The 16,419-nt window shown below is 30.3% G+C and overlaps 1 protein-coding gene across 3 annotated transcripts in view; it reads left to right on the top strand.

The window, feature by feature from the left end:
- The window catches only part of LOC126739895 (synaptogenesis protein syg-2), a 478,733-nt gene that overhangs the window by 441,403 nt on the left and 20,911 nt on the right, over positions 1 to 16,419 (top strand). For all 3 annotated transcript variants that reach the window (XM_050445716.1, XM_050445717.1, XM_050445718.1), the window contains one exon: positions 3,607 to 3,794. In XM_050445716.1, coding sequence (XP_050301673.1) covers positions 3,607 to 3,794 — 188 coding nt within the window. The remainder of the gene's footprint in view (positions 1 to 3,606; positions 3,795 to 16,419) is intronic.

The following is a 16,419-nucleotide window of genomic DNA, read 5'->3' as shown; positions in this document are numbered from 1 at the left end:
GTTTAATAACTTCAGAAAAATAAAGTTTTAAAATATTAAATTTGAATTGACCATATTAAAAAACCCCCAGATGCCAATTTTCGTTAAAATATCTGCATAACTACCAAAATTATTAAGAAAAAACAAAAATAAAAATAAAACTTTAACACCCTGTATCTTAGAAATTAAGCATTTGCGGTCATAGGTTTTTCGGGACTTTTTTTATTATTTTTAAGCATGGAAACTCCTCCTGAATTTTTTTGCAATAATAATGAAACACCCTGTATACATATAATATGTAAACCAATTTTATTATAACCATCCTATTTTAAAATAAACAACCCATTTTATTATAGAACTAAGGCCCTCCACACATTAAGAAACTAAAAAGAAACTCAACTAATTGGAAATTTAAATCACAAACTAGTTACCAACTAAGAATCGCACACGATGCAACTGATAAAATCACTTCGCTTCTGATTTATCGGGGGAATTTTATGCTTTATTATTTTAGTACAGTGCGCCTTAAAAAAATGTCTAGTGATTCGAGTGATGAGGATATTATCCTTTATTACTAATATAGAAAAAGGAGAAACCGACAAAAGAAAAGGATGCGGTAGAAATCGATAAATGCACTTTTTACCTACAATTTGACCACTAAAACCCATGTGAGACTTGAACCACGAATCCTTGACCATCGTTTTAAAATAATGCTCCACGTCACTAATAGGTTTTCCTATGTAAAAAAAAGTGAAATTTCAAGATGATCTAAGTGTGCCTAACCATGAAATGCGGTTGAAACTGAAAACGCACTTTCTACTTACTTTTTGAACTTTAAACCCATCTGATATCGATGAATCCTTCACAATCACTATTAAATGATTCGTCACGTTGGTCATTCGTTAAACTGTAGTTAACTATAACGTTCGTCAAATTGGAGTTAACTATTTAAAAAAAGTGAAATTTAAAGATGATTTAAGGGATGGCTGGACCATGAAATGCGGTAGAAACCGATAAATTGCACTTTTTACCCTTTTTTTGACCTTTAAACCTATCTAAGATCCATAAATCCTTGACAGTCGCTATTAAATGATGCTTTGTGCCTCTACTGGATTTAATACCCTAAGAAAAATAAAATTTCAAGATGATTCAAGGCGTGGCTGAACCATGAAATGCGATAGAATCCGAGAAATTGCTCTTTACCCACATTTTAACCTTTAAAGTCTACTGAAACCCACGAATCCTTGACGATCGCTTTAAAATGATGCTCCATGTTATTAATAGGTTTAACTACGTAAAAAAAAGTGAAATTTGAACATGATCCAAGCGCGCCTGGACCATGAGATAGGGTAGAATTCGTAATCGCACTTTCTACCCACTTTTTGCCCTTTAAACCCATCTGATATTCATGAATCCTTGACGATCGCTATTAAATAATACGTCACGACTCTATTGAGATTAACTATTTAAGAAAAGTGAAATTTCAAGATAATTTAAGGCATGGCTGGAAATGCGGTAGAAATGAATAAAGTGTGCAATCTTTGACAATCGCTATGAAATGATGCTTTATGTGTCTAGTGGGTCTAATTACTTAAGAAAAGTGAAATTTCAAGATGATCCAAAGCGTGCCTAGACCATAAAATGCAGTAGAAACTGATAAAATGAACTTTTTACGCACTTTTTAATCTTTAATATCATCCGAGACATCTAATAGACACATTACTTAAAAGAAATTCAAAAAGTGAAAACCAGAATTCGAACTTTTGGAATTTTGAAATGATGCAGTGACGTTGAAAAAATTACAAAACCTTTCTAATCCACCACGCCACGCATTTTACTTTTCTGCAAGGTGTTCAGTTGCCGTGACGCTTCAAATCTGAATTTCTAGAAGGTGTCATACGTGTACAAGTTCCGTGTCCTGGTGTAAACATTTTTTATGACGCATTAGTGGATGAAAATAAAAAAAACTTTTTCCAGGCATTTCTAAATAACATTGTGACACATGGACGGTACACACAATTTTTTAGAAAATTTAATTTTTATTTAGTTAATAGAATAAATGCCGCAAATCTAACAGCATCTGGAATATCAATCAAACATGTCCAAGTGGATACTTTAGATCGCACATGACTTTACATAGATTTTATTTCACGATATCTTGGTATCTGTTAATTACATAAGAGTTGAAGAAATTTGAACATGATCCAAGCGCGCCTGGACCATGAGATAGGGTAGAAATCGTAATCGCACTTTCTACCCACTTTTTGCCCTTTAAACCCATCTGATATTCATGAATCCTTGACGATCGCTATTAAATAATACGTCACGTCTCTATTGAGATTAACTATTTAAGAAAAGTGAAATTTCAAGATAATTTAAGGCATGGCTGGACCATGAAATGCGGTAGAAATGAATAAAGTGTGCACTTTTTGACCTTTAGACCCATGTGAAATCAATGAATCTTTGACAATCGCTATGAAATGATGCTTTATGTGTCTAGTGGGTCTAATTACTTAAGAAAAGTGAAATTTCAAGATGATCCAAAGCGTGCCTAGACCATAAAATGCAGTAGAAACTGATAAAATGAACTTTTTACGCACTTTTTAATCTTTAATATCATCCGAGACATCTAATAGACACATTACTTAAAAGAAATTCAAAAAGTGAAAACCAGAATTCGAACTTTTGGAATTTTGAAATGATGCAGTGACGTTGAAAAAATTACAAAACCTTTCTAATCCACCACGCCACGCATTTTACTTTTCTGCAAGGTGTTCAGTTGCCGTGACGCTTCAAATCTGAATTTCTAGGAGGTGTCATACGTGTACAAGTTCCGTGTCCTGGTGTAAACATTTTTTATGACGCATTAGTGGATGAAAATAAAAAAAACTTTTTCCAGGTATTTCTAAATAACATTGTGACACATGGACGGTACACACAATTTTTTAGAAAATTTAATTTTTATTTAGTTAATAGAATAAATGCCGCAAATCTAACAGCATCTGGAATATCAATCAAACATGTCCAAGTGGATACTTTAGATCGCACATGACTTTACATAGATTTTATTTCACGATATCTTGGTATCTGTTAAAATTACATAAGAGTTGTATAAAAGTTTCTTAAAGGAAATTTAATTCTTTTTAAGTTTGGTTATTAGCAGAAATATCATGTGACCAACAGCAACTGAGATATCAGCCAAAATGTGCAGGTGGACGCCTCAGGCCATAAGTGACTTTACATTCAGGAGTTATCAGATTTAAGTGTTTAAATGCTGTCCAATTCTCATTAGTTTTTTTATTTTCTGTATTTTTCCTAATTCTAATTAGGTCTTGTTGATTTCTTGGTAAGTCTCTCATATGCAGAATTTTTGAAATAATTCGATAATTAGGACCAGTTTTCTGTTTCAGATAAAACTCAGTTTAATAAATTAATAACAGTTTTATTTATAAATTCATTATTTTATGCGTTTAATAGTTCTTGACTTACACTAGCGTTATTATGCTACCATTATTTTATCAATTTATATGAATTTGTTTTTATCTTTGATCATTACTTAATATTATTATTTCTATGAAATTTATATCCACAAAATTATCTATTTTTAAATAACTATTTTTTTCTTAGGATCTGACTACCAGTTAGGATCAGCAGCTGAAACACCAGGACTGAACAACTTGGTCATATCAGTAACAGGAAATCAAGTTAATCCCTTCAAAAGGTCAACGTCTCCTCCTATCAATGCTTCAAACAATTTGACTCCTTTGGCAGAAGCGTACATGGCCAGAAATAAGACCAACTTTGATCAATCAAATGTAAGTTGAACTTCTATTAATGTTTATTAGTCAAAGTTCCTTTAAACCACCTAAATTTATGATGCAGTAACTTTGTCAATTACAGTATTATCAAGCAGGAAAAAAGTTAAATTGTAGCTGAGCTGTAGCTTCAGGGAAACTATAATATATGCTAAACTAGTTTAATTAAATTTTCACTTTGCCCAAAGTTCGCTTTGGTTTTGTGGCTTTCGATGTGTTACGTTCTCCTTAATATTTGATTTGGGTTTAGAATCAGAATATGTGAAATGAAATAATTAAATTTATATACATTTAAAATTATTTGTTACGTAAAAGCTTTTCTAATAATGAAATTAGTTTTCATGCATGATGACGATATTTGATGGACTTATAAACTGAATTCATATATTCGTGTTAGGTATTAATATAACATGTTAACGTTTGAACGCTTGATTTAATAGATTATATTAGATTTTGAGATAATAAGAATTTTTTTATTATCAGTCTGAGAAAATAAAAAAATATTAAAAATGCCAAAAAAAAAACTTCTGAAGAACATTGTCGAATAGACAAACTCACACACCTTAAACGTATGCTAAAGTAATAAGAAATATTAAATACCGTTGAGTAATTACTAAACTTTTAAAAAAGGCCTGAAAGTATTACGTCCTAAGCAACACATCATATATACCGTAATTATTAAACTGTAGAGTATACGTATCATATACTATTCTACTTAAAAAAAGGAGAAAATTTCGGCATTAAAAAAATTGACACTAGATTTACTAGTTTTGGGATTTATTAGGTATCTAGTTTTTAAACTCGATTACTACACTTCAAATATGTGATAAAATTCTTCTGAAAAATCACTGTTTTTCATCCATATTATCCAATCTAATAGCGCTGTGCTTATACTAAATATTTATATATAAAATTATATCAAATTTAAATAAACAAACTGTGTTATTAGATTGGATATTAACGACGAAACCAGCTGTTATTCATGTATATTATTTTTAAAAACAATGATTTTTTAAAACAATTTGTTACTGGTAAGTTATGTGGGGTGGGTGGGGGGTTAAGGGTAGGATTAATAAAAAAATAGTTTTTTGCACAAAATAATTGCGTGCGAAAAAAATTTTTTTTGTCAAAATTATAAGTGATAAAAAAATCTATAATATTTGTGTCTATACTTTTCTCATATACCCTTAAGGTTCGACTTACATCTGTTAACATGTGCCTTTACCATTTTTGTGAAATAAGTGCTTTACCGTATAAAGCACTTATTTCACAAAAAAAAGTTTTTGACAATGCTTAGATGACACTTCGCGCAATCTGTAGCGATTTAAGCATGTCCGGTTAAAAATCTTCAAAATACCAAAAAAGCAATTTTAAGTTAATTAAAAAAAAACTTCTTAGGACAAGCATGTTTTTTAGAAGTTAACAAGTTTACAAATTTTAAAGAGAAACAAAAATATTTTAAAGAGTACAATTTTTTATTTTGGGGCTCTTAAAAATGGATCTATCGTTAATTGCCAGGATTTTCCATTACATGATTTAGAAAAGTATTTGATTAAGCCGGGTTGACACGATCTATAAGTACACTTGGATACCAATTTGGACCAAGTGTGCTTGGATACGTAGACTTGGACCAAGTTGGTTTCCACGACAAAATGACTTGGATGTCAAATTAAACATACAAAGATGGCTGAACTGTATTTATTGGAAAGTGTGCGAGTGGTTGCTGATATGCTTATAAACGAGCTTGAAATGCAGAAAAAAGAGATAAAAAAGAAAAAACGAAACATTTGGACTCGTAATTGAATACGTAAACTTCAGGCGCTTAAGACCAGGAATATTCATATTTATTCTTATTCATTTAAGAACCGAATTCCTAGCATCTTTGTTTTTATATTCCGCTAAACGCACATTCCATAAATTTTCCTCAGCTTCGTATAACTCCATGAATCTAATATTCTCCCTTTCGGACCATTTTCTTCTTTTGCTTATTTCCAGTTTTCTTTTTTCAGAGACCGACGCCATTTTATTTCACAAACAAACACCACTTGGATCCAAGTCAGTTGGATACTATCCTACTCAACTTGGATGAACTGGTGACACGATCAAAGTAACGTCCAAGTGCTGCTAGCGGACAATCCAAGTAGACTGTAATCAAGTATACTTGGATCGTGTCAACCCGGCTTTACCTTACAGTTGATATAAACTACTGTAATTTAAAAAAAAAATTGTAGGTCTATTTTTTAGAAATATTTAAAACAAAAAAAAACATTAGTCGCGAATAAATTAAATAAATAAAAAATTAAAAAAAAAGTTATGGGACAAAATTTGTTTATTTTAGTTAGTAGCATTCTAATTTTAAATATTGGTAGATAAACCTGGATCACCCTGCATTATATTTGACAGTGTGTTACTGGCAATTCGATAAACATGTGATATTAAAATCATGCAATCTTTACTGGCAAGGTATTTAAAGACATAAGAAAAATATAAATACCAATAAAATAAAAGTACCACACGATGTACATTTTTGGTTGAACTTCAACGATAAATATCGGATAAAATGTTCGCGTAATATACGTTGACGAATTTAATAATATGTTTATGTTTTATTTATGTTCAACAAGAAGGTTTATGACATTAATCAACGATTTTTTAGTAAATTTTTGGTTTTGGTATATTTATCAATCGTATATGGTTAAGGTATATTTATTAAACTGTAGAATACACGTATATCGTATTCTGTTTTGTTTAAAACAGACATTTAAAAAAACTAACACAAGATTTACATATTTAGTTCTTAGACCTGATTACTTCACCTCAAATAATTGATGAAATTCTTCTAAAAAATCACTGTTTTTCATTTATATTATCCAATTTAATGGCGCTGCTTTTATACTATATATTTATATATAAAATTATATTAACTTTAAATAAACAATGTTATTATATTTAATATTCCATATATGTTTTCTGCAAAAACACTGTTTTTCGTCAATATCCAATCTAATATTACTATTTTTGTATTAAATATTTATTAATATACATATATATAATTATATCAAATTTAAACAAAGAAACTGTTTTAGTAAATTGGATATTAAAAAACGAAACTAACTATTATTCATGCGTATTATTTTGGAAAACAAAGATTTTCAAAAACAATTTCTTAATAGTAAGTTGTGTAGGGTAGGGCTAATGATAAACGTGTTTTTTTAAGAAAATAATTGCCGGAGAAAAAAATGCTTTTTAAGAAAATTATAGGTAATAAAATAGTTTTTGTATCTATACTTTTCTCACATAACCTTAAGGTTTTTAAGTAAAACGTGAAAAAACCCTGTTTTATTTCACGAAAGCAAGGCTTATCTCCATGAAAATTGCAGTAACTGTGTCATTTTTAATCGCAAATAAGTGGAAGTTTCATTTTTTGAGATAAGACAATTAGTTTTGAAGAAGTAGAAAAATGTACTGGGTCAATAGCAAAGTGAAGCAGAAGAAACAGAAGGTTTGATGCACCTGTAATACATGGAAAGTCCCTTTGAAGGGATTTCCATTAACGTTATACATATTAACACTCAAGATACCTTAACAAGGATGGGGCGAGCGACAGGTGCACATCGCGATATCTCGAGACACACGTCAAAATTGGTGAAAGTTTTAGAACAATGAGGAAAGATGTTTATGATAACCACCATCGTCCACTTGATACTGGCTGGGGTTAGATCAAAGTAGAAAATCAAAAGACCGACGTCGGTATCCAGACAGTCCTAAACTGTGGATCAAGAACAGAAGTTGGAAGGCGGTTCTATTAACGACAAGTCGTAAAGGGCCCAATCAAAAATTAATTTGCCTAAACTTTATCCTGTTCAACTGCCTGGAAGACATAAATGATGACCTAAGCCTAGGGACTTTACTATGAGCCAAACAGTGACGCTTGGCTGACAAGTGTGAGTAGTTTTGACAAATAAAGGAGCACAAGCTAAATAATTATATTTAATTTTTTGTTGGGCAAGTCACTGTTTTTTAAAATAGTACGTATGAACAAAACAATTTCGTCTTTAATATCCAATCTAATAACACAGTTTGCTTATTTAAATTTGATATAACTTTTATAGTAAATTAGTAAATTATTTAATAAAATTCATTTTCTTCTCTAAGGCAATTATTTTTCGCAAAAAAAAAATTACAAAATTAACTCCCACTAACCTTATTTTTACCCAGTAAGACATTCTTCTGAAATCTCACTGGTTTTCGTTCATATTATCAAATCTAATAACACTATTTTTATACTAAATATTTATATATAAAATTATATCAAATTTAAATAATTAGTATTATTAAATTAAATATTGCATATATATTTTCTGCAAAAACATTGTTTTTTATCAACACAATCCTTATCCACACAATCCAATCTAGTTTTGTAAGATAAATCAATAAGTTTTGAAGAAATTTATTTTTTTTATTGATCTAGACAACTCTTAATTTTCCTAGGTTTAAAGTAAAAAACAGTATATAATACTTTATTATACTATTGGTAGATTTATGAACCGTATTTGGTCAAGGTATAATTTACGATGTACATATTTTTCCAATCACTACACCTTAAATATATGCTGTGTAGCATACGATATATTTTTCATATACGTATATATCATATAGCGTAATAATAAAATATACACAAAATGCATTTCCTATTTTTTTCTAGATTCTTAACATGTAAGAAACAATAGTTATAACAAATAAGATATATAAATAAAAAAAAATCTCGAGAAGACAAATTTGCTCAAAACTAATCAAAGATTCAAAAATAAAATTTATTTTAGAAAAATGTAGTGGTGTACTTTTTTTCATTAAATAAAATTTACGATAAAACCCTTCTGGAAGCCTTTGGTAAAAATTTTTTTTTCTTTCTAAATCGAAAAATGCTCCCTGATGCATAAAACACATCTGCAAATTACAAAAAATATATATACATCGATAATAAAGTTATTAAAAAAAATCTTATTCCTTGCAACATGCGGTCTATGCATGTATGATAACAATATTTTTAAAATTTTTTAAACAACTTGTTTAGTCGATACTTGGTGCATTCTAACAAATAGCTACTCTACTGAACCAAGTAAAGACCATGCTTAGAAAATTAAAGTAGTAAGAAATTCCTCAGCAACAATTGTTCGTATTTAGCCCCGAACTACCTATCAGGAAGCGAGGTAAGATCGGCAGGCAGGGCATTGTGATATTTGACAGCATTATGTAAAACCTGGCCATTTAGTGAAGAGGCATAGACAACTCGGAGCCATTCCGCAGAATCCTATTATAAACTTCATCTCTAAATATGCAAAAATGCACATTCCTCTGATCATCCATTTTCAACCATTTAACTTCTTTATACCAGGGTGTAATGCGTTTATATTTTTTAACATCACATGTTCACCGAACACAAAAATTCTGAATTTTCTGTATAGGAGATTTACTTCCTTGATCTAAACAAAAACCATAAATATCACAATAATTAAAATTGCTAAGTACAAGAGATTCACATAATTTCTTTCTAAGCTTGCGGCTTAAAAAGGATTTAGCACTGTCTAACGTTTTTAATGAAAAATATGCCTTTTAAAATAAAGTTTTTAGATGTGTTTTAAAACGTAAATTAGTATCTAAAATTAGACTGACATTTTTTATTTTATCCACCATACCAACATTACATCCATCCACAAAAATGTTCAAATGATATTTCAAAACTTCTACTTAGTTTTTATTACCAAAAAACATAAGAAAAGACTTTGTGGGATTTAAAATTAAATTATGGCACTAAGATAATAAATTAAGTGTCATAAGATCCTCATTAATGAGAGCTTGAGTTTCCACAAACATATTTCCATTATAACAACAGTATAACTGAGTGCGAAAAACGTCGAAAACTATATTATAAGTTCTACCAGCTTCGAAATATTCTAAACGGAAAAAACAATGAAAATAGTTTTTAATACCCTTGTAGAGTCTAGTTTAAGACACTGTTTACCAATTTGGGGTGGTCTTCGTGAAACTACATTGTAGATTTTAAAGGTGTGCCAAACAAAATAATAATCAAAAAAATAATTCTATATAAAAATAGCCAGTATCCTACAATTAATCTTTATTCTGAATTTAATGTTTTAAACCTAAGAGGGTTATTTGTAAGTACAAGTCTTTATCTCATTTGCAAAGAAATATATTATTTTTGCTTTTGAAAATGCTTAAGATTTTACCGCAAAATTTACCCTCAAAAATTGAGGGAAGTCAACACCTTAAAAAAATGTAAATATTACACTAACACAGTTTATTACGCGAAATTATAATAGTTTTAAAAAGTTATTGATAAAGTAATTTAAAGTGCATTTGTTAGTTATTTTTTATTATCAGTTTACGTAGTAGTACAAAAACTTCTTTTCGTCTTTGTATCAATGTAGGAAATGAAAAATTTTGAACACAGGCCTAATTTGTGGTCTAGTAAAATTTTTCGTTTTATTCTAATGGATTCATTGATTAATTGAGATAAAATGAAAAATAAGAATCACATTAATTTTTGTTAAAATATCTATAGTTAGTAGTATGAATTATATTATAATTTTAAAGTTGTGTCTACAAATTGGATTGTGTTTTTGTGAAAATTTCCGTAATATATTATATTGTATGATTATTATTCTTAAATCGGAGAAGAGTGTCATCAGCAAAAGTTTGAACTTTACAATACTTCAGTGAATTTAAAATATCAAACGTATAAACGAGAAAAAACTAAGTAAGTCGTAAGTCAGCTAAGTCAGTGGGTTTAGTTTTGTATACAATAGTTTTTACATATCCCCATAAGAAAAATTCTAATAGCGTCAAATCGAGAGACCGTGCTGGCCATTCCATCGATCCTCGCCTCCCTATCCACCGATCTGGAAATATTTGATTGAGGTACTGCCGGACATTTATTTGGTAGTGGGGTGGTCCTTCATCTCGTTGAACCCATATCATATTCGCTGGAATTTGTGGGTTTTCTGGATCAGGATTCAAGTTGGCCAACGTTGGCATTATTTTAAAGCAATTCTAAATAATTATCGCCATTCAAATTGCCCTCAATAAAAAACGGACCTATGATCTGATCTTCAATAATTCCTGCCCACACGTTAACCTTTTCAGGGTATTCATTATTGTCTTCTCTTGTCGAGCGAGGATTCTCCCTGCCATTTTGACGGTTGGCATGACCGTGAAGAGCAAAGGTGCACTCATCAGAAAACATAACATTGGACTAATTGGATCACATTGCTGTCTAACATTGCCATCATTTGTTCACAAAAATACATTCTCCTGTCAAAATCGTCTTCCGTGAACTCCTGGGTGGGTATAATTTTATAGGGATGCATTTTGTTTTCTTTTAATATTCTAATAACTAATGAATAGCTAAAATCGAGTACTGGGGCTGCTTTCCGAGTAAATGTATGTGGGTGTTCCTCAAACTTAAGCATAACAGCCAATTTGGTATCCTCACTTATTGCATTGGCAGCTGACTTTTTTACCTGCCTAACATGGCCCAGCTCGCGGAATTGCTTTTCTATTTTACTAACTGTCCCTTGGGTTAAAGGCGGCAAATTTGGAAATTTTTCGTAAAATAAACGAGCTACTTCCATTTGCGTCCGTGTATTATCTCCATAGCCAATCATCTGTAGAATTGTTATTCTGTGCATTTCTGTTAAATGAACCATTTTTCTGGCTTCATGAAATTCAAACGACTATAGCACTGACGACTACTTCTGTGATGCAATATGAGTCAACATTAAGTCTGGCATTTTAAACCAAAGTAAACAACAATTTTTAGTCTTTTTTATTTTAATATCAATAAAAAGGAATGCTGAAATAGTTTTTGCTTGCTTTATCATTACCAAGACCTAAATGGGCAAGAAGTATTAAGTGAGTTATAGAGAATGTTGAAAAATAAATAATTTTCTTTTCTAAATGTTATTTTTTGAATTTTACTTAATATTTCCGAAACAGTCAAAGATAGGTTTAGGATATTGTATACAAAATAAGTCTAAAATGATCTGAGGAATCTAAAAATTAATTAACATACAGGGTGTTATGCTTAAGCTAAGCAAGTTGGTATTGACCACCGTTATCTGATACACCCTGTATAAAAAGTTATTATGAAAAAAAATGCGCAACTATAAAAACCAATCGACGTGTTCGAGCGTTTTTTCCAACACGCTCCCATCTATTTATTAGCTAATTTATTCCATTTGGCTGACACTGTATATGAATTCATTATATTAGGGGGTGGGATATTAAAACCGTTATAACATAACTTGTCAATAAGTAGGGAATGATTTATCGTGTCGAAAGCCTTAGTTAAATCAAGAAGAATTAATATGATATACATTTGTTTGTCCAGGCTACGAATAATATCTTCAATTACATTTATAAGAGCAACAGACGTACCAAAAGTTTTTCTAAAATCGCATTGTCGAATAGGAATAATCTTAAGAAGTAGATTATACATTTGAAGAGCCAGGGGGAATAAGGATGAAAGTCCATGAAACATAAAGTCGAAATATGGATAAAATTAAGTTTGAAACTGTTCTATATTTAGCGTAAAAACTATTCAATGAATAAATATGTACTATTGGGTAGTTCAACGGCGTTACTACCCGAAAAATAAATTGTAAGGCTCTAGAACAATAAAAAACAAAAAATTCTAGCAGAGATCGCAAAAAACCTGAGAAAAAGAAAGATGAGGGTCCAATGACCTTCATTGATATTTCCTCTTATTATCAAGAACTTATACGGTTTTTCAATAAAAGCTCAATTTTACAAAATTAATCTTTATTGTTTGGTGACAAAATAGAGACTACGAAATAAAATAGAAATTCTCAATTGTGTGGCAGGCTGCAATGTACTCCTGTGCCGATTCTCCACAAAATCTTGCAAGTTAGATCTTTGTACTTAGCACCTGATAAAGGGAGTAGACCTGAAACAAGACAAACTGGATAAGATAAAATCTCATCGGAAAATGCATAAAAATGTATACCTTCGTAAGAAATTCCAGGTAATTCAAACTCCTCCCTATTGTTTGGCACCAATGGTTTTCCGACGATATCAGCTGACTGCCACTCCCCGTTGAATGTTGTCCGGAAATACACAAGCCTTGGATTTTCCTTTGAAAATTTTATTTCCCTAATAACTCTAGTTAGAAAGGGAATTTTTTTTTTGCAAAATGTATTTAGAAGCACTTCCCATTGCCGGAAAAAGTGTTTTTGAACATTTTTAAAGGGCAATGGTTTATTCCGACTTGACTCGAAAGCCTCTATCCAGTCTTGCGGTATTTCTGCTCTATGCTTTTGATTCACTGCGGCGAAATCCTTGTCGCACTCCATATATGAATGGCCTCGAATCGGAAATGTCATTTCAATAAAGTCCAAACGTTTCTGGAAATGTATAACATAATGCAAGTATCTAAACATAGTCCAGTTTTAATTTTGTCCTGGGCATGAGTCACAGAAAATGTTTAGTTTCCTCGTTTGCTGATTTAGATGATTGTATAGCATATGATGCAATAACGAACAAACATCCGAGCTTCCCTTTTTGCCTATTACTTCTGGATATGTATAGAAAATAGCTTGATTATCCGATGAAATGTGAATAATAAATATGTAAATTGACAATTGACAGCAATAATACACGTCATCGCAGCGATGCATATTGATTCCATTTCCACTATCTTTCTACTCTCACTCTTCGCAGCTGTTTTCCTTTTGTAAAAGGTAGCTTTCCTCAAATGAATATCTTTATCCAGTTGCAGTTTCTTCAGTTCTCTGAGAATTTCAGCAGTTCTTTTTTGCGTCTTTGAGAGTTTTGATTGAAGATTTTGTATTTTGACGTTTATCTCGTCACAGAAAAAACAGGTATCTGAACAAGGGTACCCAAAACTAATGTTGAAGTTCTTGTTAAAAATTTCTCGATAGCTGTCGTAAATGAAAATTATACGACGCGTTTCTTCGTTTACAAAAGAAAAACATTTCAAATTCTTACACTTGTAAATCAAGAATTCTTTCCAATCGACATTTTCCATACATCTGGAAAGTAACAAATTTCAAACAACAGTTGATAATATGAGGGAAATACTTATCTATAAAGTGATTACAATATTCAAGCATAAATGGTGATATCCCATCAATACCAGTTGCATTGGATTTTAAGCTGTTTAAAATAATACCAACATGCTTCAAGCTAGTTTAGTATTCGTACAAATGAAACGATATTTGTTGCACTTTATTATTATATCAAGCAACTGAATTGATATATTCGTATTATTATAACACAATAACGTTTTAAAGCTTAATAGCATAGGTAACAATGGTTTTCGCGATAAATACTGCCCATGCTAAGTCAGAGTAAAATAGAGTTGGGCTTTGAGAATTAACAAAATTTGTCTTAAGTAATTTTCAAAGAATTACCTTCTTGTAATTAAAAAAAAACTATTTGAACTATGCCTTTATAATTTCTAAACAACTTACATAAAGCTAACTATTACAAGTTTTTATCGACCCATGTTAACTTTTAATCATACCGAAAATTTGATAAATAACTTCTGCTATCTCACACATACTTCAGTTATAAATAACTTTCAAATTTAATTAACTAAACACAAAAGTTACGAGCCGCATGCATACGTGGTGCAACCTTGCATTTTAACCGTAGCCTGCATAAGCTTATTTTGGTCAATTTAATTTTAAATATACCTGCTATGTACGTACGTATTTATACGCGATGCGGTTTTATACTATTACTTTATTAGATATTTTAAAGGGCATAATTAATTAAACCCGGCGGTAAGATTATCAAAACTCTCTTCAAACTTTTTACCTGGCAAAAATTCATTAAAGTTTGCGATTATCCCACACGAAACCGACTTTTTCTTTATACTCTTCTAAGCTGATAGGAAAATATTTTCGTTAAAAATAATTTTTGAACTGGAGAGCATCCTCTTTTCGCCCTTAATTAATTTCGGGACAATGTAGGGTTGTTATCTGAGTAAATAACAATAAATTTTAAAGTTCATTACCTAAGTTTCACTTAAGAAATTTTAAAGAAGATTTAATTAAAATTAATTCGGTTGGGAAGAGGTTTTTTTAGCTCGTGTTTTCCTATTAACTCCTTTAAAAGCTTTACAAACCGACGCATACAATTTTTTTATTTTAATTAAGAAGACGATCAAGGTTTAATATTTTAAACTCACTAATTAAAAGAAATTTAAAAGAATCACAAATACCCAAGCAACCCAGGATAGTTAAATAAACGTTTATTTTTAGTTTACACATATACATACATTTTTGGTAGAACTTTAATGTTTAAGAAAAAAGTTTATTACATGTTTATAATATGCAATTAATATTTCATGTGTCATCAAGTATGGTCCGGTTTAAACGTAATTAATTTTAATACGTGATAGAGAATTTAAAAAGAAATAGACTGTCATTATAAATTTTTTCTTAGAAATGTTTAATAACAAAGATACATGGTGTTAAAGTTAAGAATTTTTTTGTTTTTTATTTATCATAATTTTTAAACTACTAGCTCAATTTTAACTATATTTTGTACGCAGGTTATTGTAGTGAATTGTCAATTACTGATGAAGCTAATTTTAAAAAAAATTGCCAGTGGCGTAACATACGAAGGGAGTTGTTTCTTTTTTGCCTCAAATCTGCGAAGTGACAAAATATTTTTTTATAAGAAGTCAACTGTTAAATTCTTTATTTAATTTGAAAAAAACTTACTCTTGCAAAATTCTGATTTAAGTCCCTGTTTTTAAAATATAATTTTGCAAAAAAAAAATTTTTAAATCATAATTTTGCAAGAGTAACTTTTTTCCCAAATTAAATGGAGAATCTAACAGTTAAGGTAAAAAATGATCATCTCTCTTCATATGTTACGCCACTGACAATTTTTTTCAAAAATTGGCTTCATTAGTAATTGACAATTCACTACAATAACCTATATGCAAAATTTAATTAAAACTGAGCTGGCAGTTTAATAGTGGTAGCAAAAATAGTGATTTCCAAAAGAATTTCTAACTGGGCAAATATTTGAGGTGGGTGGAGGGAGTTAAGGGTAATGTTATTGAATTTTTTTTTTGCAGAAAATAATTACCTTAGAAAAAAAATTAATTCTATTAAATAATACACTTTTTCAGGTTACAGAAAATTAACAAAAATTAACAAGATAAGTGATACGAGTCTTTTTTGATTGACATTTTTATTAAACTAATCGTTTTTGGACAAAAATCAAAATATTGTAATACTAAATAATCTAATTTTAAATAATGAAAAAAAAAAAGAATTTATTGCTATTAAACATCACAATAAATGTTCAAAATGAGAACCACCTGCCCTAATACACATTCGGCAACGGCGGATGAAATTACTTTTTAGGCGCCGAAAGGCTCTGTCATTGTTGGTAATAACGTTGGTCGCTTGCCTTATTTTTCTTCGCAGTTCTACTTCAGTCTGGCTTTCATTGATAAAAACAAGTTCTTTGAAATATCCCTATAACAAAAAGTCTAAGGGGTTCAAGTCAGGCGAACGCGGCGGCCATTGGATGTTTCTCCCCT

The sequence above is a fragment of the Anthonomus grandis genome, chromosome 8 (genome assembly GCF_022605725.1).
Source record: "Anthonomus grandis grandis chromosome 8, icAntGran1.3, whole genome shotgun sequence".
Classification (NCBI taxonomy): domain Eukaryota; kingdom Metazoa; phylum Arthropoda; class Insecta; order Coleoptera; family Curculionidae; genus Anthonomus; species Anthonomus grandis.
This window is presented reverse-complemented; position numbering and strand designations above follow the sequence as displayed.